Source organism: Mauremys reevesii, linkage group 7 (genome assembly GCF_016161935.1).
Source record: "Mauremys reevesii isolate NIE-2019 linkage group 7, ASM1616193v1, whole genome shotgun sequence".
In the NCBI taxonomy this organism is placed as follows: Eukaryota; Metazoa; Chordata; order Testudines; family Geoemydidae; genus Mauremys; species Mauremys reevesii.
Window position 1 is genome coordinate 107,612,738 of NC_052629.1, and position 23,467 is coordinate 107,636,204.

General features: G+C 41.9%; 1 protein-coding gene across 6 annotated transcripts in view; it reads left to right on the plus strand.

Moving 5' to 3' along the window:
* TMCC1 (transmembrane and coiled-coil domain family 1) overlaps nucleotides 1–23,467 on the plus strand; it is a 190,821-nt gene that overhangs the window by 26,166 nt on the left and 141,188 nt on the right. For 5 of the 6 annotated variants that reach the window (XM_039481554.1, XM_039481555.1, XM_039481557.1 and 2 more), the window contains one exon: nucleotides 11,980–12,037. In XM_039481554.1, coding sequence (XP_039337488.1) covers nucleotides 12,032–12,037 — 6 coding nt within the window. In that variant the 5' untranslated portion in view covers nucleotides 11,980–12,031. Of the gene's footprint in view, nucleotides 1–11,979; nucleotides 12,038–15,182; nucleotides 15,883–23,467 lie in introns of those variants that run through there. The other variant, XM_039481550.1, reaches the window with a different exon arrangement.

Here is a 23,467-nt window from a genome sequence, read left to right on the forward strand (position 1 = left end):
AGGGATGTGATCATTCACCTCTATTCGACATTGGTGAGGCCTAATCTGGAGTACTGTCTGGTTTTGGGCCCCACACTACAAGAAGGATGTGGAAAAATTGGAAAGAGTCCAGTGGAGGGCAACAAAAATGATTAGGGGGCTGGAACACATGACTGATGAAGAGAGGCTGAGAGAACGGATTGTTTAGTCTGCAGAAGAGAAGAATGAGGGGGGATTTGATAGCTGCTTTCAACTACCTGAAAGGGGGTTCCAAAGAAGATGGATCTAGACTGCTCTCAGTGGTACCAGATGACAGAACAAGGAGTAATGGTCTCAAGTTGCAATGGGGGGAGTGTAACAGGTCCTCTGCCCACCCTTCTTCCTGGGGCCCACTGGCAGCCCCAATAAAACACAGAGGCGCCTCTAGTTCTTCAGCACCCGTAGCTTTATTTACACCAGGTTCTCCCACCACCAGTGATATACTATACTATATACAGCTTGCAGGCCTTACAATTTCCTCTTCTGCACAGTGTCTGCCCTCAGCCTGGAGACTGACTTTCCCCTGGCCATTCCCCCTTCTGGCTGTCAGCCAGCCTTTATAGCCCTTGAACCCTCAGGCCCGCAGGTGCAGCCAGTTCTAAAGGCCAGGCACCAGACTTCTCCCCAGCCCCAATCTATTTCCCTTGATTGAGGCTGGCTGAGCCCTGCTAAAGGGAGGTCTAGGTTGGATATTAGGAAAAACTTTTTCACTAGGAGGGTGGTGAAGCACTGGAATGGGTTACCTAGGGAGATGGTGGCATCTCCTTCCTTAGATGTTTTTAAGGTCAGGCTTGACCAAGCCCTGGCTGGGATGATTTAGTTGAGGATTGGTCCTGCTTTGAGCGGGGGGTTGGACTAGATGACCTCCTGAGGTCCCTTCCAACCCTGATATTCTATGATTCTGTTAATTTAAGGCTTCACGTGCCAGTAATAAATGTTAATGTTTTTTAGAAGGTCTCTCTAAGTCTATATATTATATAACCAAACTACTGTTATATGTAAACTAAACAAGGTTTTCCAAATGTTTCAGAAGCTTTATTTAAAATTAAATTAAAATGCAGATCTTATCAGTTTAGTGTGATCCTTGCCCTTGCTTTTCCTTGCTGAGTTTTCCAATGTCTGGTGACACATATTTGGGTACTTTAACCTGCACACAGGCGTCTGAGTGATCAGTTGATAACAGGCTGGCAGGAGGTCAGCAGCTGGAACCCCAGATTGGCAGCTGAGGTGAGTGGAGCTGGCAGCTGGTAGGGCTGAGCAGGGCTGAGGCCTGGACCCTCTCTGGCAGGGGACCTGCGCTGGAACTCCAACCGGAAGCAAGGGGAGTGGGGCTGCGGCGGGGACCCCAGCTGGCAAGGGGCCAGTAGCCGGAACCCCAGAGCAGTGACTGAGCGGCTCAGCCTGCTGCTGCTCTGGGGTTCCTGCCAGCTGGGGTCTCAGCCCGGGGTTCCTTCCCCCAGATCAGCAGCGGGCGCTTAGTGGGACCGGTGGCGGGACCCCAGCTAGCAAGGGGCCAGCAGCCAGAACCCCATAGTGGCGGTGGCAGGCTGAGCGGCTCAACCCACCCCCGCTCTGGGGTTTCGGCCGCTGGCTCCTGCCAGCCGGGGTCTCAGCCCGCTGCCGGCCTGGGGTTCATTCAGGTTGCTGTAGGTTGGGTTCGTTCAGGTTGCTGTAGGTTGCCAACCCCTGGTTTACAGTATAAACAAGGGCTTGTTCACATCTTGTCTTGTAAAATGTGGAAGCTTAAATTTATTTGTACTTAGGGATCTTCATAAAAATCCCAGTGGTGCTAAAAAGTGGAGGTAATTATAGTTCCAGTTCTGCTCTTGATGCTAGTAAGGGGATCCATGTTGATTCTTCAGGGGTTAAGGGAAACTATGGCTGGACCAGTCCTTTAAAAAAAACAAACTGCTCAACTGAAGGAATCAGTAACTTGCTCAAGATACAGTATCATGTAGACTTTGTGCTAGAAGCAAAGGCTGTATACTCTTGGAATGCCTGAAATCTTTTATTAGTACTCACTAGTCAACAAGTGTATATACCTTGAAATAATATCTTTTTGACTTTAATCTTGCTTCCCCCCTCTCCGCCCCACTTTGATTTTGTCTTGATTTTCATCACCAGTATTTTAATTGCTAATGATTTATAGTTGGTATCATTGCATAGCTGTTAGAATGGCTGAAGTCTTGGTTTCTCTTTCTAGCTATGCTCTAGATAGTGACCTCTAAAATCAGGTAGGATAGATAGACACATTTTAAAGGCCTGAATATCTTGTTTTATCTACTGAAACAGGGTACAGCACACTGCACATAAGGGTTTATCTATGCTTTGAGTTGGGATGTGATTCCCAGCTCGAGGAGACGTATACTCATGCTAGCTGTGATTGAGTGTAGCTGCTGCAGCTCAAGTGGCAGGATAGGCTAATCACCCCAAATATGTGCCTCGCATCTTGGATGGGCATATACTCGGGGCAACTAGCCCATCCTGTAACTTGCACTGCTATGGCTACATTCTATTTTTTGTGCACTAGTCCAATGAGAGCTTAGTGCAAGTACATTGTCTTGAACTGGGAATCACAACTCAAACTTGAAATGTAATCATACCCTTGGTGCACACACTTTAAGGACCAATCAGATCTTCAATGCACTGACGTTGGATCAGTGATCAGAAAAACAACTTTGATCACTGGTATTTATGGCTATACTTGATCAGATCAGTGGTCCATCTAGCCCAGTATGCTGCATTCGGACAGTGACCGGTGCCAGATGCTTCAGAGCGAATGAACAAAACAGGGCAATTATCAAGGGATCCATCCCCTCTCGGCCAGTCCTAGCTTCTGGCAGTCAGATTTAAGGACACCCAGAGCATGGCCGCTGATGAACCTATCCTCCACAAAGTTATCTAATTCTCTTTTGAACCCAGTTATACGTTTAACCTTCTCCACATCCCCTGGCAACTGCTTTCGCAGATTGACTGTGTTGCATGAAGACACATTTCCTTATGTTTGTTTTAAATCTACTCTCTATTTCATTTGTTGATACCTGGTTCTTGTGTTATGTGATGGGATAAATAACACTTTCTCCACACCACTTATGATTTTTATAGACCTATTTATGGTGCCCAGATGTCCTGTTTTTAAAGGGACAGTCCCACATTTAAGCCCTCCTGCAGGTGTCCTGACTTTTCCTTAAAAACAGGCAAATTGTCCCATATTTTCTGTCTCTCCTCACTCCATAACTACTGCCAGTGGTGGGTGGGAGGGTCAAGTGGCCAACAATGGGGGGGTGTGCAAAGCTGGCGGTAGGGCGAAGATGCAGCGTATGGGGCCAGCCACTCTCCCTGCTGATCTGCCAGCGCAGCCCCTGCTGCATGTCAGCTCTCAGCCAGCAGGGCCCCGCCCCGTTTCTGGTGGTGGATGGTTACATGTTGCCTCTATTGCCACACATTGGCACTGGCCGTTTACATTCTCCCCCTCTCCCTGCTTTGCCCCCCCCAGCCCCACTACTCCTCTGTATTTCCCCCCAACAGAGTGCGTCCCACTCCCAGTGCTGTGCGGAGAACCAGCCCTGGTCAGAGCTCTCAGCTCACCAACAGCCTGGCCAGCAGTCTCCTTCCTTCCCCCACTGCCTCTGACTGGGCTGCTACCCCAGGAAAGCCCAAGACCCTCCGGTTCAGGGCGCTGGCCAGGAGAAGCCAAGCCCTGCATGTGCCAAAGCCCCACACAGCACTGGCATGGGGAAGCCTCTCCACCCCTCAGCTAAGTGCTGGAGTGGCAGGGGGAAAGCGATTTCCAGCCTGTTCATGCCCCAAACCTGCAGGCTCCACAGCAGACTTTGTTGCTCTTCTCTGTATTTTTTCCAATTCTAACATACGTAATTTTCAAATGGGGCAACTGGAATTGCATGCAGTATTCAAGGTGTGGACATACCATGGATGTGTATAGTGCCATTATCATGTTTCTGTCTTATTATCTATCCCTTTCCTAGGGGTTCCTAACAATCTGTAAGCTTTTTTAATGGCCGCTGCACATTGAACAGATGTTATCGGAGAGCTATCTACGATGATGATATTTGTGTTTAAGATGTTCTGTACACATCTAACCTAATGATAGAATTGCTGTCCTCTATACCAGTAGCATAATCAAAGATACTTTTGTGTGGGAAACCGTGGTTTTGAGGCTTTGATACTATGTATGGACAAAGATCCTTTTATTCTAGAACGTCAGCATGAAATAGTTTCTGAAGCATTTCTGAAATAGTACAAGCAGTAAGGTGTCTTTCACTCCTGAACTATTATGGCCAAAGAGATTGCATAGTAGCTAATACTCTTCTACTTGAGTAGTTTGTTATATGCAACTTTCTCTTCTCATCTATTTGCCCCGAGCTTTGAGCTTATTAGGCCTTATGGCTATTTGGGCAGCATGTGTTGGTCAGCACTATTATTAAACTAAGGTTATAGCCAGAAAATACTTATGCAGGTGTATGCATCGGGTAAGGGTGGTGGTGAAAAATTAGCTAGACTGAGGCACTTTTTGATGAGTCTCTGAACATGCTGCCCCATATAAAGTAGAAGCATGTGAAGAATTAATGGTTACAAGAATAGAGCTGATGAATACATTTCCTGTGTATCAAAGCATAAAATGTTCTGCAGGTGAGCCTTTCTAAATACCATCTGTTAATGGGGCTGGTGGAGGGTTAAGGAGAGGTGGCTTCTTCTCCCCCCTCCCAGAAGGCTGAAGGCATGAAGATGGTTAATACCCTTCCAAATGACTTAAAGAATTGCCCTACCAAAACTATAAGCATTCAGCAGATTTGTCCAAAGAAAATTAGGGACAGATCTCAGAAGATTTTGAAATCTAGTCACATGAATATAACACAGGATTGTGAGCGTTCCAGAACATGGATTGTCTGCATTATGTTTTTACAGGGTTAAGCACATAATTGAAACAACGTAACTTTATTTCTGGCTTCAGTAAAACCTGGTTATTATGCACTTTGCTAATTTATATACACAAGTGGCAATCTCTCCCAGCTAGATCAATAGCACGGTTCTGTAGTAAGATTTTCTATTCCTGTGAAATCAATACTTTCACACAATAAACTAGACTACTTGTATACTATAAATATTCTTCTAATGTAACTTAAAATACATATTGAATTAGCAAAGTATATTTTGTGCTTATCTTGTTTTTTATACTTTTTACTTGCTAACTTATAAAATTCAGTACCATCTCATCATAAATATGACTAATTAACATAGTGAATGAGATTTTGTGTATATTTATATTGGGTTAAGTGGAAATGCTAAGTATTTGCTTGGTTACAGAATATTTTATTCAAGTATCTCTATAACTTTAACCTTAACACTCCTCCCTTTATTTGGAGACAGTTGACTTTTCTCATTTTACAGATGGGAAACCCTGAGGTACAGAGGTTGACTTACCCCAAGTCTCTTTGGAAGACTCTGGCATCATTGGTTCAGTCAATCTTCCGTCCCTTACTCTAGTCACTAGGCAGTGTTCCTGCCAAATCTGTGGCTATCTACACTACTGCTGGATCGACACACTGGCAGTGGATGCACCGGGGATTGATTTAGCTGGTCTAGTGAAGACCCACTAAATTGACTGCAGAGCACTCTCCATTTGACCTCGGTACTCCACCTGGAACAAAAAGAGTAAAGTAAGTCGACGGGAGAGTGTCTCCTGTCAACCCAGTGCAGTGTAGACACTGTAGTAAGTTGACCTAAGCTACGTCGACTCTAGCTATGTTATTCACATAGCTGGAGTTGCGTAACTTAGGTCGACGTACCAGAGTAGTACAGTATAGACATAGCCGGTAACACAGTTCTTTTGTGGTAAGAGAAAAGGGTCTCTACGAATTCATATGTAGCACTTACCTGATTTTCTTCTTACTATTTTGAATAATTTCAAGAATAAGTTAGGAGAATTTAACAGTTTATGGTGAAGATTATGGGAAAACAGTCTGGCATACTAAATGCTAATTTCTTCATCTATTTCAATATTTTTTACATTCACAATGTGCAGGTGGTCTGAAAATTATTTTTATTTGGATTTAGATCCCTTTGCTCTGCTTTCTCGTCTCTGTTCCCATTTAAGCTGTGGTTTCTGCTTTCACTATCTTGCATCTTGTTGCATTGAATCAGGTATACAGTGAGGGAGAGAGGGGCCCAGCCCTCCCAGGCCCTGACTGGAGCTGGAAATTTAGCCCAGTTGCTCCTCCATCCTGACAGAGGAGCAGCCAGGTCAAATTTGAGTGGTGCTGAGACTTTGTGTGCCAAGTTGCAATGCCCCTTAGTCATATTTGGACCGGCTGCCCCCCTCTCAAAATGGAAGAGCAGCTGGACCAAATTTTGAGTAGTGTTGCAACCCCATGCACCTGCTTGGCCCCCGCCTTTGCAGTACTTTTGGCATCCATGGGCACCAGGCAACACCAGCTCCCAGGGAAGAACTGGAGCAAGGGGGGACTAGGAACCTCAGGTCCCCAGGAGTGTCGCAGAATTGGATCTGGGCTTTTGGTTCTTCTGAGGAAGCAGGAAGAGGGTGGGGTTTGGTACTTCCAGAACTACCTGACCTCTTGTAGAGATGGTGCTCTTCAGGCTCATGGACCGCCTCTCTGGGTAAGAGGTTGGGCTGGGCTTGGGGTGCAGAGATCATGGCACTGAGTGCAGAGGGGAGAGCTCGGAGCTTCAGTGTGGGGGAAAATGTGGAGCTGGTTGTGGGCAACAGGAAGGGAGTGTCTGGTTATGAGTGCAGGGGGGGAAAGTGTAGGTCTGGGTGCAGAGGCAAGGGTGGGGTCAAGGAAGTGTGTGGGGCTGGGTGCAGGGGAAGAAAGCTTGGAGATAGGAGCAGGATGGGAGGGACTGCTCTGGGACCCCTACTTAAGGGATGGCACCTGAGCGTTAAATGGTATGAGCTCTCTACCCAAGCCACTGTGGATTAGTTCTCGATTCCTTGGTGCATACTGGCCTCCCCCTCTTTCTGTTTCATCAAATGTAGCCACTCATGAGATTTTTACCCACTTACATGGTACCTAAAAGGAGGTGGGGTGCACATTGTTCATGCTGCAGTCAATTTGTTAACTCTCACATCTGCAGTGGTTTGAGTTTGCTAAAGCTTTCTGCCTCTGTTCCTTTCATTTAATCCTTAATCCATTTTGGCAGCACTCCCTTTGTTTCTCTCATACTCAGTAACCTAATCTCAGGTGTAGTGACAAAAGTTTATGTGCAACCCAGATTGCTTTTGGACCCCGGCTTCCCCTTTGTGTCTCACTTTGGTAATTTAAACACTAGACTTCCAGCGAGTCTTATCTTTCATGAATCAACATGAGTGGCACGTGTCATAGAGACTGTGTCTCCTCTGTTCAGTATATTTTTTTTTACTGATTTTTTCCCCCCTTTTACCTGTCTTCCATTAACTGTCCCACATTCTTCTTACATAGGTAGTAATATTTTTATAATCCTTCTCCCACACTGCTCGAATCCTCCCCCTTGCCCTTTCCCCATTTAATATAACTCTTCAATCTGGCTGCCTTCAAGTTGTTCTGTTGTAGCACTGTGACCAAATACACCTGTTTTGCCAGGTATGTAGTCATTTCACTATTTATTTGTTCATACTGGTCAACTTACCCACAGTTATGCTCATTGCCAACTTCCTCTGAGTGTTCTCCAAACCACAGCCCTTTAGAACATTACACCTGTTCTGGTTTCTCCCAGATCCTCTTTCTGAAAGGATTACCAGTTTTGTACACACCCAAGGTTATGCCTCCTATATTCGTTTGCTGCTTGATTCTGCTTAACAATGAACCTTTTTGTCTTAATCCCTCTTATCAACTGAAGTTGTTTACCAGTGTTCCTATAATACTGTACTTTACCATATGTGCCTATGCCTTCATACTGCCTTCCCAGCCTCATTTGTTAAGCTTTATGCTTTGGTACAGAATCCCTTTTGGGCTAGCTTTTTGGAAATAGACTGGACTTTTTCTTATCCTCCCTTTCATTTCCTAATATTTTCCCTTCCTGGAAGCAACTGAAATACAGTGCACTATCTCCAGCCAGGAGAATGGCTAAGTGACTTCATAAAATTGCTGCCCATGTCCAGCACTTTGCAGTAGTATCTGCTGATTTAGAGTGAATATTTTATAGCATGTTAGAAGCAGAAATAAGTGTCTTGGCTAATTGAGCTTGACTATTACACTATTGAGGGCCCTAATAATATCTAGCAGTTGTAACATCTGTACCACTACTTCAAAATATTCTGCAAAAATCAGGCAGATTTTTTTATTTTTTCATGTTGAAAATAAAGGAAATTATCTCGTCTCCCTCTCTTCTCTTTATCCTGTAGTTCTATAGTGATCTTGCTCTTAAGCTGTTGAGTTATTTGGAACCATTTTCAGCTTTTGCTTGCAAGTGTTTATATTTGTGAGAGGAGAGAAATATATTGGAGTAAAACTTAGCCCTCAATGCAGCAATCTAACACAACTAAATCAAAATTTGTTGGACCAAGAAATTTGATCTCTGCAAAATATTTGGCTAATTTAGATCTCAGAAATCTGTCTGACTTTTGATGTAGTGATGTCACTGAACACTCTTTTAAAAGCAAAGTGAGCAAAGAATGGAATGTAACTCTTCCTCTCTGCAGCAACATGTTGTTGTGTTTTGGAACAATCACCACTAGTAATATTTGATCTGTTACAGAAAGAAAAAATTGCCTCTGATATGCATCTGTCTGTCTGCTGCTCAGATTGAACTGGGACAGAGCATCTCCATTTGTACACTTGCCCCCCGCCCCACCTTTAAAAAAAAAAAAAAAAAAGTAGGCTGCGGTTTTGATGACTACTCATGAAAGAAACCATCAACAAGCTGAAGCTTTTTATTAAACCAGTCCCTGTGAAGGTTTTTGTTCATAGAAAATGCATGCATGAGAAAATTATGGTTTTTAATGGAAACTAGGAAATATCACTTTTCCCCTTCTTGACTCTGGTAAGGATAAGGCAAGCAACTGTCATATAAATCTCCAAATCAGTCTTTAGGAGCTGTGAAAAGTGGATTCTACAGTGTGAAGGCTGTGCACTTTCACTGAGTTGAATCCTAAGATTCTGTCTACCCACTGAGTTCTGTAATGCCTTAGCATAGCTGTCCAGAGTTTTAATTGCCAAAAACTTTACAGTTCTTATAAATTATGGTTTGACTTAAAAAAAAAACATAATGGAAGTTGAACTTCAGTGCAAACAAATAATTTGAAGTTAAAAGGAGTACATGAAAAATATTTAAGAAAGACCATATATTGGAATAGCGGGTCATTATTATTGTTTGGTCAGAACTATGTGGGAAGCATAGACATTACTCTACTTGCAGGCACATCATATTTACAAAATTAAATTAGTTTCATGACTGAAATAAATAAGACTACATTTAAAAAAAAGTTATTTGCAATTCCAGCTTTCAGGCTAAGATTCAGGGAAGGCCGGGTAGCAGTGTTAGGTGAACATACTGGCTTTTTTAATCTAAAGAATCAGTGAATCTTTCTCTGAAGAAATGTACTCTACTGCAGGCAAAACTTTAAGTGTAAGACAATTAGTAACTGAAAAATCCAATGGCAAGAATGTATATTAGAACCACTTCACACTGGGGGCCTAATTCTCCACTCTGGAACACTGGTTTTATGCCATGTAATTCCTTTTAAGTCAAGATGTTTTCCCTGAACCGTTTTATTTTTGAATTGTTCATATTTGTTCTCATAACTTTTTTTTTCAGTTTGTCATCCTACTTCAGTGATCCTGGCGATTCTTTTCTTAATTGCCTCATTAGCAATGTGAATCTGAGGTGCGATAAATCAGTGGAGTACCCCCAGTTTTACTACAAGTGCTGTGTGTCTTTGCAGCCTTCCACTTAGTGCTAATGTATTCCTAGAGCTTGCATATTTTTCCCTCTAATTATAACGCTTATGGAAAAGTGCATAGTGGAGGGCACTGAGTATTGAAGTCCTTAGCTGCAGAATAGGTATAGCATAGGCAGCAGTGGTGCAAGTTTCCCCACACTGCCATGGCAAACCTGTCCTGGAAGGGCTACAAGTGAGAAGATAATTCATTCTGAAGGTCATTTAATCCTTGGCCTCTTTGCCAAGACTGCCAAAAAAAGGCTGGTTTTATTGGGATTCTTCATATGAATCTCCTTTCCATTAGCACTCTGACTGAGGGCACCACTTTCAATTCTCCTAGATCTCCAAAGAGCCTTAGGATTAGTAACAGCCTTTGGTAGTTACTGATCACGATTTGATTTGAACTAGTGACCTAGAAATGAAGGGACAAATTTTCAGAAGACCTCAGGTTCGACTTAAATCCCAAAATAAAGTGGCTGGATTTTCAGAAATGCACTGCGTCCTGCCACTCTTGGTCATCTCTAGGTCACTAGTTAAAATGCAGCCCAGATAGGTAGCTACTACATATTTTTAATAATGCTAAAGCTCTTTGGTGACCTACGTGAATTGTCGAGTGATGGTTGGTTAGGGTTAGATTATTTTTTTATTTTGATTTTTTTTTGGTCAGGTTCCTAATGGACAAGTAACTATATACAAAAAAATTCCACAATGATAAACCTTTTTGGTAGTCTTGGAAAAGAGGCCAAGGATTGAATGGGCCATAGAGACTGAATTATCCATTCTCCGCCTCATAGGGATGCTTGCACCCTTGTTCTCAAGGGAGTTGCTGTATGCTGATCACTTTTGAAAACCTGGTTGCGTCATGTACGGGTCTAGATAGAATCTGAGCTCTCTTGAAAATCTGCTCCGAAAAGCACTGCCAGTTCTCTGAGCCACCCAGTCTTCTTTGCAGCGCTGTTTTGGTGGCAAACATACATCCTCACATTGGGCAGTCATTCTCTTTCACCTGAAAATGGTAAACAGATTATCAGTGTACTCTTTGAATTATTCAGATGTTTTAAAATATATGATCCTTTCTTTCTGAAAGGAAAACAAGGCAGGATTGGCTGCTTGAGATGTACCAAGTTCCGCTAAAGCCAGACCCAAAATCTTTAAAATCTCTTGCACCCATTCCATTTTAGGGCTGCCATTCAAGGCTCCATTAACAAGTCTTTGTAAAGAGGGCTCAAGCTTCATAGTTTAGGCCTTGTCTACACTACCACTGTACAGCTGTGACTTTCTCTCTCAGGTGTGAACCTCCCCTCCCCCGAGCACTGCAAGTTTCAGCGCTGTAAAGTGGCCATATAGATAGTGCTCCAGCGCCAGGAACCATGCTGATAGCTACTCTCCTCATGGGGTGGTTTTTTTACAGCACTGGGAGAGCTTTAGTCTTTTGTCTGTATGCGTCCATCACTGGAAAATGCGTAGGGGGTGCGGGGAGGAGAACAGAGTTGCTGTAGTGGACTTGAAGATTTCTGTACTGATTCATGGCAAAGCGTTGCCATTGGACTTAACAAAATATCAGTTCAGCCAAGGTGACAGGCGCACAAGCTTCCTTGATAAATGAGCTCAAAAGTGGTCTTATTTCACAGGTGCCTACAGTTCTCATTTAATGGCAGGTGAGCCCAAAATAAACACAGAGCAAAGCTGGTTAACCTGTATCCAGGACGTTTTAAAAATAAATAGAAGGGAAAGAAAAATGGCTGCAGACCAGTCTGTTCTTGCAGACTCTAGCCTGAAATCCAGCTATGCTGTGTACACATACCAAAGACCATAAACTCTGAGAAATAGCAGTCCTTCACGTGAACTTCACAATTAATCTTGTAGGACTTAATTATAACTGAAGTTTAAACTCTCTCTCTCGGGCTACTTTGAAACAGTTTTAGAAAGCTCAGCCTATTCCTGGTGCACTTTATCTATCTTTTAAATTTAGTTTTAGAACATGCTCATTTTATATCACTTTCACACATGTATACATTTCTCTCTTCTGTCTGAGAGCTAGACCTCATGTCCAATTTTTTTTGCAGCTTCTGTTCAATGGAGGCGCTCCTACCAGTCAGCCATGCGTAAGGACAAGTAATGGAGGCAAGTGCTAAATGTTTTTTTACACTTCTGAGCTATTTTTGCCAACTGCTCAATTTGAGCAGCTTTACTTCCCAAGCTATTATGAAATAACTGTCCAATTGAATGAATATTTGAACGCGTTTTGAGATGTAATACGGAAGGTGTTGTAAAGTGCTCAGTCAAGTCTTTGACAACGTATATGGATTTATTACAAAATTAATTTGATGTGTTGCCACCTTTCTTCTCAAATTAACCAGATTTGCAGACTTTTGAGAGAAATACTGAAAGGGTTTGTACTTAATTTCCTCCCAAAGGAACAATGTGAAGGTTGTTAGGTGAAAAATTTGCCATACTTTAGATAACATCTATATTGTAGATCTTGTCTTAAGTGTTATGGATAGAAATGGGTGATCGCAGCAAACAACACTTGTGAATGTTCAGTCAAATAAAATGCAGTGATTAATCGTGCTGGTATTTATAGTCTTTCATTTGTGAGTGTTTGGGAGAGCAAGTTTTTATTTGTTCCTGGAACGTGAAGGCTAGTCACAAATAAATGGTTGTAAGAACACTAGTCACGCTTGAAGTGCATGTCTTAACCATTTTTAAAAGGACTCTTTGCCCAACAGTAGGTTCATTAAACAAAAATACAAAGTTAGGCAGATAACTTGCAAACAGAAAAAGGGACTTCCTTATGTTTGCCACTAAGTAACCAGGAAGAAGTCGAGGCATTTTAGTAATCCAGTCATAAGTGCACATAGAGAATACTTTTAGTGACCAGTTTGCAAACAGACTGTGTGCAAACAAGCTTTATTCATCAAACTGTTTTCAAATATAAAAAGGTTAAAATCATCTATTTGTGGTTAGTTTGTAAACAGAAAAAGGGCTACATTAGTCAGATAAGTGATTTTCACCAAATAATTAATGCACCTCGAGTTACGGGTGTTTTAACTGATCAACAAAGCTACCAGCATAAGCTATTAAATGTGCTATAGCAGGAGACGATAATGTATTATTTAGCAAATAAGTTGGCCATTTTTGTTCTTAATTGCAATTCAACAAGGACTGCCTGAATAATGAATTTTGGGAATTCTTAAAGTAAATATGGAGGTATGGGTCATATGTCAAGTTATACTTTTAGTATGCCAAACAGTTTTGGGGGCTCTCTTGTTAACCACGAGATTTGTTCACTGAACCATTTTGCCTGTTGAATGAAATGGAAAATGTTTCCTAATTTTGTCTTTTCTTCCAAAATTCAGCCTGAATGGAGGCCTAGATTTGGACTGGGCCAGCTGCAGGAGGGTTCCCCCGTGGAGGCTGGGCTGCTGCAGGGGTCACCCGCTGCTGACTTCAGCAGAGGTTACTGAGCATGCTGAGTTCGTGTGAGCATGCTCAGTACACCCTATGTAGCAAATTCAGTCAGATAGCGGTTTTTCACACTACAGGGTGGCTGGTCAGCTGCAGGGGCCCCCAATGTCATGGAGGTCACTGGAATTCATGGATTCTGTGACTTCCTCAACCTCCGTGACATAATCGTAGCCTTAGTCATAAAGACACAGGTCATTTGAGAAGGGTTGTGTTAAGCAGTTAAAACTAAGCCAATGGGAGTTGGGGCTCCTAGATTTAATTACTAGCTCTGCCACTGAATTACTGTATGAATTTGGTCAAGTCATTAACCTTTCTGTGCCTCAGTCTACCATTCTGTGTAAAATGGGGTTATAAACTTACCCCCAAAGTTTTTGAGGCGTATGCTTGCAATGTGCTTTGAAATCTTCAGAGGAAAAGTACAACACAAGAAAGTATTTGTTTCCTATTAAATATTGTAATTCATTTTGCCTCTATCTGCTAAAGCATCCAAGAGGAAGAGCTTGATGCAGGTCATTTGGTTGGTCTTGCTGTGCTGCCTGCTATAATTGTACTTTGGAATGTCAATTTAACCCATTGTGTTATATTTAAAGTGCACAAAACTGAGGGAGATCTTGGATCATAATCCCTTCTCAATACCACTATGTTAAAATTAAAATGAATGTTCTAATAAATCCTAAACATATGTTGCATTTTTAATAAGATCATGTTTTTTTCATGCTGTCTCCTGCCAAGATTGAGAGCGGACTTCTGTGATTTGGTGTATATGTTTATACAAGCACAATCAAAATCTTCTCCCGCAAGAAAACAACCTCCAATTTCTGTGCATGTGATCTCATTAACCATGGCAATAATGTAAACCTTCCCACACTTACTCCAGCCCCCATTAAATATTCTCTTTTAATATTAAAAGATCCTTTGTGCTCCCTTCCTCATTCCCTTGCTGCACTCCTCCTGCAGTGTGCTACCATCTTGGCACTCAACTGCAGTAGGTGTTGTGTGGGCAACTCCCGTCTGAAGCAAGCGGGGAGGCGGGCTTAAGACTTGCTGGGAGAAGCTGAACACTTTCTCTTCTCAAATGACTGAGCTAGAAGTGTCTGTGCTGCTTCCTCTGCCTGTCTAGTCACTTAGTAATCTGCTTTTAGAAAGGCATATTTTGTTTGCCCAGATACTCTTATAGAGAAAATTATACCAGTTACACCTAAGTAGCTTCCCTGTCCCCATTTGAAGGCAAGCTTTAGCATCCAGTTACCAGTAGCCTTGATGGATACTAGTAGTAGTGAGCCATTCCACAGTATTTGGAAATAAACAGCTGTGGTTGGTAATGAGCTGTGGACTCATTACTCTGTTTTCCAGTATATCTAAAATATGATAGGTGTTAGATAGAACAGCTACTACATTTGAAGATCAGATCATTGATAAGGAAAACAATTAATCTTGCAGTGGGGATTAACCTATTATGGCATAACTGATGTAACTATGAATCCCAGTGGCTCAAGTTCTATCAGGTACTGTTCTGGGCTCTATTGCATGCACTCCGTTTTTCATGAGCAGCATTTTTAACTTTTTTCTCACTTCCCCAGCTCCACCTCCTGTCTTGGACATTTTCTCATTGATAAAGAATGAGCAGTCCTTTCATAGCCTCTGTGTTCTGCATACAGCATAAATGTTTCTAATATAATGGCTGAAGAATGCTTGAATGAGAGAGAGACACTTTAACAGCATGTTTTCTGTATTGATTTTTTTAACCTGCTAGTTTCTGCATGAATGTGTAATATTGGCTCTTTTGTTTAACATTAGATAAGCATGAGACCTCCGTGGCACAACTGCATGTGTAGTCGCTCTTGAAGCAATTGCACACCTAATTGGCTGACAATCTTGGCATTTAAAATATATATATAAAGACAGGGGACATCTGTATTTATGAGTTGTCAAATATACGTGTTGGGTGTCATCTAATGGAGCCTTCTGGCAGTGAACAGATCTATGATGACCCTGATCCTGGAGGCAAATCCCAAGATCAAGATACCAAAAAACAACACGAATCTGAGCAAAAGTTGTCCAAAATTACTCATAATGCTTTGGAGAACATTAATGTGATTGGCCAAGGCTTGAAGCAACTTTTCCAGCACCAGCGCAGGAGGTCCTCGGTGTCTCCACATGATGTGCAACAAACTCAGGCTGATATGGAGCCCGAAATGGATTTGGAAAGCCAAAGCGCCTGTACTGAAATTGATGGTGTCTCCACCCACCCCACAGCTCTGAATCGAGTGCTTCAGCAGATCAGAGTGCCACCTAAGATGAAGAGAGGGACAAGCCTGCATAGCAGGCGGGGCAAGTCGGATGCTCCAAAGGGAAGCCCACAGATCAACAGGAAATCTTCCCAAGATATTCATTCAGGCCGGCCCAGGTCTTCCTCCACCACTGATGCTCCCACTAACCTGTCTGTGCTGGAGATGACTTCTGTTTGTGTAGCTGGTGAGGAGGCCGCAGCAGCGGAGCGGGTAAGTTACCCAGACTGATTTTTATTTATTATCAGTCTACTTGTAGGCTTTGTTAAACTGTTTGAATTCTGTTTTAAAGCAAGTTTTTCTCTTGCCATAGACTATGTAAAATAGCATCTTCACCAGTGGAGCAAGGAGCTTGAAAAGATTCCAATATTAGGTCTTTTCTCAAATGGTGTGTGACTTATTTTGTGTGCATTTGATCTCCAGAACTGGAGAGCTACACTTAGTGCATTATATTGGTCATGTTGTGTTCCATAATCAAAGAAGAAATGATGGCGACTCCGACAGCTGTTCTGGTTTCTACCTCTTGCTGGCATCTGTCATTCTAGACTGCTACAGCAAATTTTTATTTAGTAAGTTGGGTAACTCTTTAGCCTTCTTTGTATTACAGAAAAATTGACAGTTTAGTTTGTGTGAATGGAACTATGGCTCCATTCAAGTAGACTGTGGATGCTGAGAGCCTATCCCAAAACCTGGGGTTTTTAGTGAACCCAGCGTGGGACTGTATTTAAGATGTTTTCACACTGCCATATATACTGATTGATTAATCCTGTTTAGAGCAGCCAGGAAGCTGCATTGTATTAATAGTGTCTTAGTTTACCTAATCTGTGTGGAAAAATGTTTGCAAGTGATGTAGTCTCTGTCTAGTGGTATCTGTTCCAACATGTGCTTGCAAAGCTATTTCAGTTAGTGGATTTATGGGGGTAAGGTTGAGAAAAGTCTGTCTTGCACTTTCTTCTATTCTACATCGATTTACTTGGTACATTTAAAAGTGCTGACTGAGCAAAGCAAAGATTCATCTCTGCCTGTTAAACTTCCTCCATTTGAAAAATTAGCCTTCGGATTTAACCAAGGCTATTGCCCAGAATATATGTGGTGCTATTAATAAAAAGCCTTCATATGTCCAGTGTTGTAACGGTATACTTTTATTCACAGGAGAATAAATGTGATAATGAAAGAACATGCTGTGCTGTTAAATATATGCTGGTTTTCATGTTCTTTATTAAAGTAACTCTTATAAGAATATAGCTCAGAACAAATCAGATGCAGAACTGGTGCATTATAGGATTTCATGTTTGTACAATGTTGATAAAATTTTATAATTTTTATCAAGTATAGCTTTTGAAGGATGAGGACCCTAATAAATCCATGTGTTAGGGAAAAGATCTTGGAATTAGAGTTTATTGTTAAAGATATAAGGAATACCAACCACTTCATTACTACTTGTTTCATCATGCTTTGTCAAAGATGAAAAAATACTCTAATTAGGACAGTATTTTTCAAATACACAAAATTGATTTCCAAGTCTAATTTGTTTTAATATAAACTAGTATAATTAGCCAGATGGAGAATTAGATTTCTTTAAGATCTTGAAGCCATTTTAGTAAATACAAAACCTCTCAAAAGTTAATAGTAGTAGAGGCTGAGGTTCTTACATTACAGAATGGATACAGCAGTAATGGTTGAAAAGTTTGCTCCAGTGATGAGACTAAACCTTGTTTTGGAGGGGCCACCTGAGAAGTGAGAAGGTAGTCCATGGGTTTGCCCTTGAGACTTCCAAGAATGGTAGTAAATGGTACCACTTGTGTGTGTTAATTTTTGGGTGGTGGTCACTGCTTACATCTGACTGGTCTATGGTGGCGGTTGTCAATTGCTACCAGACTTCACAGGGTTTGAACTGTTGACCTATTAGTTTACTTTTAAATGTTCCAAATGACAAAAGTGCAACTACTTTCCTTGGACTATTCCACAGTCTAATATGTCTTGCTGTCTTTGCTTTCCCTGATAGTTAGCCAAAAATTAGCGCATGATGTTCTGTTTTATATATAGGCAGTAATTATAGTATTAGCATTAATTACAATTTCATTCTAAGGCAGATATATCAATAGAATAAAGATCCCACCTGAGATGGGGCGGTATCTGTGACTTTAATTTCATGACAGAAATTAATCGAAGAGCAATAAATAGTAATGTAGAATGTACATCCTTACAAGAGTAGTTGGCTTCATACTTGAACTCTACCAAAGTAGAGTGGTTTGTTTACCTGCCGTGTCTGCAGGTTTGGCCGATCGCAGCTCCCACTGGCCACGGTTCGCCGCTCCAGGCCAATGGGGGCTGCGGGAAGGGCAGCCAGCACATCCCTCTGCCCGCACCACTTCTCACAGCCCCCATTGGCCTGTTGCGGCAAGCTGCGGCCAGTGGGAGCCGCAACCAGCTGCACCTGCGGACGCAGCAGGTAAACAAACCGGCCCGGCCCACCAGGGGCTTTCCCTGAACAAGTGGCGGACCGGCTTTGAGAACCACTGCCTTAGAGCATACTTGCTGGGAAACGAATGTGATTGATTAATGTTTTCACTGGAAATGGTAGGGCATTTGGGCTGAAATGTTGCTTGCTCAGTGTTTGTACCTAATACATAATAGGATACATACCATGGTCACTGGATATTGATTTTGTATATGATTTGTTTGATCTCTAACTGTGCTGTAACCTGCTAACTTTTTTTTGCTACTACTGTAGAATCAGTACCTAGTGTCCATGGTCTGTATCCTACCTATTTGTATTATGGTATCACTCAAAAGTTCCAATCAGTATCAGCACCGCACTGTGCTGGGTGCTGTACAGATGTATAGTAAGAGACTGTCCTTGCCCTGAAAAGCTAGTCATCCAAAATACTTTTTGACTAGTAAGATATTGCGTATTTTAGCATGTTTTAAATGTTAACTTTTTCATGGTTTTCTCCCTAGTCTGGGAGCCCCTTTCCAAAACCACCTGGTTTACTGAGGATTCTTTTTCCCCAGTCTGGAATAGTGATTTGCTTGACTTCCACTAACACTGTCAGCTAACTGAGCCTGCTGACTGAAAGTAAGGATGAAAAGTCTCATTTTTGAGTTTTTTTTTTTTTTTTGCTGCTAGGTTGTCATCTGCCTAACATGTTCACTCCCCTTTTTGAAGTACTATGATTATGCTGGAATGCTAATATCTGTCTCTGCTGATTGCTCCGTTAGAAGATTAGCATCATCATGAAATACAGGCATTCCATGCACTAGTTTAGAGTGAGGAATCAATATAAGAATCAAGCCACGTGGTGTGCTGGGTGTTTTTATAGGCATGGGCTGCCTGTAGCAGAGAGACAGAACAGACGCTGACAGTGTTACTGTGCAGTATGAACTGTGAGGAGTGTAGATTTTCCAGTTCCCCTGGGGTAGTAAAAAGTTGTCACTGCTACTGTATGTAAGGGGAAAAAAACTATAACTGCTTGGTGACAAGTGAACTATTGCAACAAACCCCACTATAGCGAGATGTGAGTCAGTTCATTCTTTTATGCAATTTAAAATAATATTGGGATTCATGCTTTCACTGTCAAAACAGAATGTGAATAACAGAAGGAAGGTTACATTTTTGCCTGTTGTAAAGTTCTGTGATAGTGAGTTATATTGTGCCACATAAGAGTGTCTCCTGGGTCTAAACAAGTCAGCGGCTTCAGTGACCAGGTGCCCCTCTTGTGCCTGGTTCTGGATTTTCTTGGTTTGGTGCCATTTGCTTTTTTATATTTGCGTATTGCACCATTTTTCTGTCAAAGTGAGAAGTGTACAGCTTGTATATTTGGTTTTCTCTATCTGAGTGATAAACAGGCCGGCAGATTCTTAAGGCACAAGTTGCCTTGACTTCCCTAGGTTTTCTTACACAGGCTAAAGATCTTAGCCTGAGACCATCACTTCTCACAGTTCAGTCTTTGTTCCTCAGGTGTGGTGGTGTAGGGAGAGTGAGGACCTCTTGTTGTCATTGTCCCTCTTTTATATCTTCTCTCCCCCACCCCCCCTTGCTGGAAAGCTTTTTTGCTGTGACCTGGGTCAAACAGTTCCCATTGTATAGAGCTATCTCTGAGAGGTTTCTATTGCACAGTTCGTGGGGTAATCCTTATGCTCGTGTGCATTTCTTCAGTAAGCCACTAACATTGTTTGGCCTCATCCAGCGTAGCACATTTGATATACAGAGACGTGGTCAATATTCCCAGTTTCAGATACAAAAATGATACATGCATACAAATTGGATAAACACATTCAGTAAATTATAACCTTCCCAATGATATCTTACAAGGCCCATCTTGCATAAAGTATATCTTAGTTATACCATATTCATATCATAAGCATATTTCCATAAAGAATATGGGGTGTAATGTCACAGTAACTTAACTCTATTAGTTAGCTTCAATTAAGTGTCAGCCCTTCCATAGTTGCACAAATAACATTCTGCTCAAAGACCAAAGAATGTAGATTCATAAAGTGTTGGGCTGAACTAAGTGTCTTCAGACTAGTCTTGATGTTTTAAGTTGGAGCAGAAGCCCTGATTGCCCCATCTGTCAACATACCTGGCTGATTAAACCAATTGTAGAAGAATACATTGCAACTGGAATTTCCCTATGTACTAGCTCAAAAGACTTTCATTGTTCCGCCCTGCATCCCATCAAGGGGTCATGCAAGTGGATTCCTCCCATCAACTTGGTTTGCAGCTCAGAGCACATGGAAGGAGAAAGATAAAAAAAAAAAAAAAACCAACAAAAGGAACTAGATATTTCTGCTGCTTGGACTCTGGGGAGGCAGTGTTTCTAGGCATAAGCAAAAAATGTCCAGCTGCTTAGAGTGGGTTAGCCCTAAGGGTCAAATAGAACTTGCTGATTATAGAAGCCTATATTACCTTTTGAAACATAAGACTGTAACTCATTCCTGTGTCAGTTTGCTTGCTTTAACTTTGTAGATAACTCTATAAATTCCTTTTCCTTTGTAATAAATCTTTATATAGTTTATTATAGGACTGGTTAGTAGCATTGTCTTTGGTGTGAGAACTAAGCTGCAATTGACCTGGGGTAGATGACTGGTTCTTTGGAACAAGGAGTAACCTGAGTATTGATGTGATTTTTGGTGTAAGGGACCATCTGTCACAAAGGTATGCTCACCTGGGTGGTGAGATAGTCCCCTTGAGTACGCCAGTCTGAAGCCTGGTCTACACTAGGAGGCGGGGTCAATGAGAGATACACAACTTCAGCTACGGGAATAGAGGAGCTGAAGTCGAAGTATCTTATTCCAACTTACAACCCGTCCTCATGGCGCAGGATTGACGGCCGCAGCTCCCTCTGTCGATGCCGCTACCGCCGCTCGCCCTGGTGGAGTTCCGGAGTCGACGGGCGCGCGTTCGGGGATCGATATAGCATGTCTAGATGAGACGCGGTATATCGATCTCCGATAAACCAATTGCTACCTGCCGATCCAGCGGGTAGTGTAGACATACCCTGTGTGTGATTCCATGTTAAGGCTGTTATAGTGCCTGAAGAGTTTCCACTTGATAATTGGTTGGTAAAGTCTAAGAGTAGAACTCACAACCAGTTTGGGGTTTGTGCCCTGAGGTTGGTACTCCATACTTTTGAGTGGCTGCAGGCAACATTACAGGGGGCAGTTGGCTTCTCACAATCCAGCAGTGGAGATAAGTAGTCTAGGTAAAATGCAGGAAAGATTAAGGGTTATGTAAAGGGAAATATGCATGTAGACATTCTTTTAACCCTTTGCTCTGTGTGCTTTGTACTATTGGGTGAGTAAATAATGCGTTGTTTTGAATAAGCTGTTTTGGAGTTCTGTTAACAACCTTGCTGGTCATAGCTACCCATAGTGATAAGAGGTGCTAAAACAAAGTTGGCCCAGTTGCGTTAACATGGTTGGGAAATGGGGGCTGCAGCCCAGAGGTTGTCTGAGAGTCATTGCATAGCATGGTTGCACCCAGAGTGAGGTGCAGGAAGCCACCTATGAGGTGCGCTTGAAGGATTAAAAAACGTCTAAGAATATGTGGTAATTTTCATTTTATATAAATGTCCATCAGAGTCCTCATGCTAAATATAAACAATTTTTGAACTGAAGTCTTATCCCACTACAAAAGCATGTTCCTTCGCTTTCCCTGTCAAAAATCACTTCTACACCAACCAAACTCTGCAGAAGGTGGTAAACTCTGTGGTTTCAAAGGCTGCTTCAAATCTACAGTTATGTCTTTTAGTGAAAGACAGGTCATCAATAAGAACTTCAGTTCTTGTTATTCCGGTCAACTTACCATAACCTTAACTAAAAGAGGCAATTCTAAAATGGCAGTAAATGGCAAGGTCATTAGTGTTGGTTGGTTTCTTGAATATGTGTTTAGTGACCATTCTCTTTAGGAAAGCAGACACCTGCCCTACAGAGTGTTTGATTTTCAATGACAGTCCCCAGTGGCTATCATGAGAGCCTGGCATGTCACATGCTGAAGCTCTTCCAGTATCTGCGGAACATCAGTGAGACATGCATATGCTTCTGCCTACTCTTAGTATGGGGGAGAGAAGACCTGGGCAGAAGAATAAAAGGAATGGAATGCTCTAATCAATCCTCTTCTGTACAGGGGAGAGAGGCAGAAAGTAGGTCACCTCTGTGTAGACCACCTGCAGGATTTTAAATACTTAAATATCACTGTGGTGGGGACTCAATGTGAAAACCAAGAGAGGGAAGTCATTAGTATTTAGATGGGCAACTCCCTTTGTCCCTCCCCATCTTTCTATAAACTTTCAAATACTATTAGGGTTACACGTGAGACTGAATTTACTGATCCCATTTGATTTATTGGTGGATGATTATCCCCATCATAAAACAAATCCACCCTTTGACCTAATTTGCCGTGACTGTTGAGAATGGGACCTTGAATTAAAATTACTGTGGGTCAGGACTGTGATTCATTGGCAGAAGATGCCATGGTACCTGCTTGTGCAGTTTCTGGCACTGCACATGGCTCTTTTAATGAACAGTAAACTAGTCCACGGGAATAAAATAGGTAAAGAGCTCTAGGAGGAGCTGCTTCTTCTCTTAACAAATTTTACATGTTACAGGTGAGAAACCCCACTTGTTTCCTTAGAGCAGATACCAATGCTGTGTTGCAGACTGTCAGGCAGTGTAGGTTGGAAGAGGTATCCAGGTGCTTCATGCTACCTTAATCCAGAGTTTAAAATGTCTCACAAAGGTAGGGTTGAAGGTGATCTCTGTATCCCACAGGGCTCTAGAAGGTCTATTACAGTAATGTTATGAAATCTGAATAATTTTACTCAGAGGCCTTACTAGACATATGACCTGCCCTTAAAACTAATCTGCGTGATGAGGTGGGGTCAGGGGGAAATAGCTTCTATTCCTTTGGAAGTAAAGCAGAAATGTTGCCCTATTGGTTGGAATTTCTAAATGAAAAGCAAAAAAGTTTGCTACAAAACTAACAAGTGAGCAACATGCCTGGGATTTGCATAAATGGCTGTTTGCAGAAATGATGTAGGCATATCGGTTCTGCCTGAAACAAGAATTTTATTGTAATCTGTTCCATAGACTAAGCATTCAGTCTAAGATGTTAAAAATTACTTAAAACTGCAATATTTGGCTAATTTTACAGTATAAATGTGTGGTGTATTAAAAAAAACACGCAAGTGTACATTTCAAGTCATTGATACATGTTTACTAGCAGAGTTCATTGCTTTATGATTCAGTACAAGCACAATAACCTCATTCAGCACATTTCAAATGTGGTGTTTTG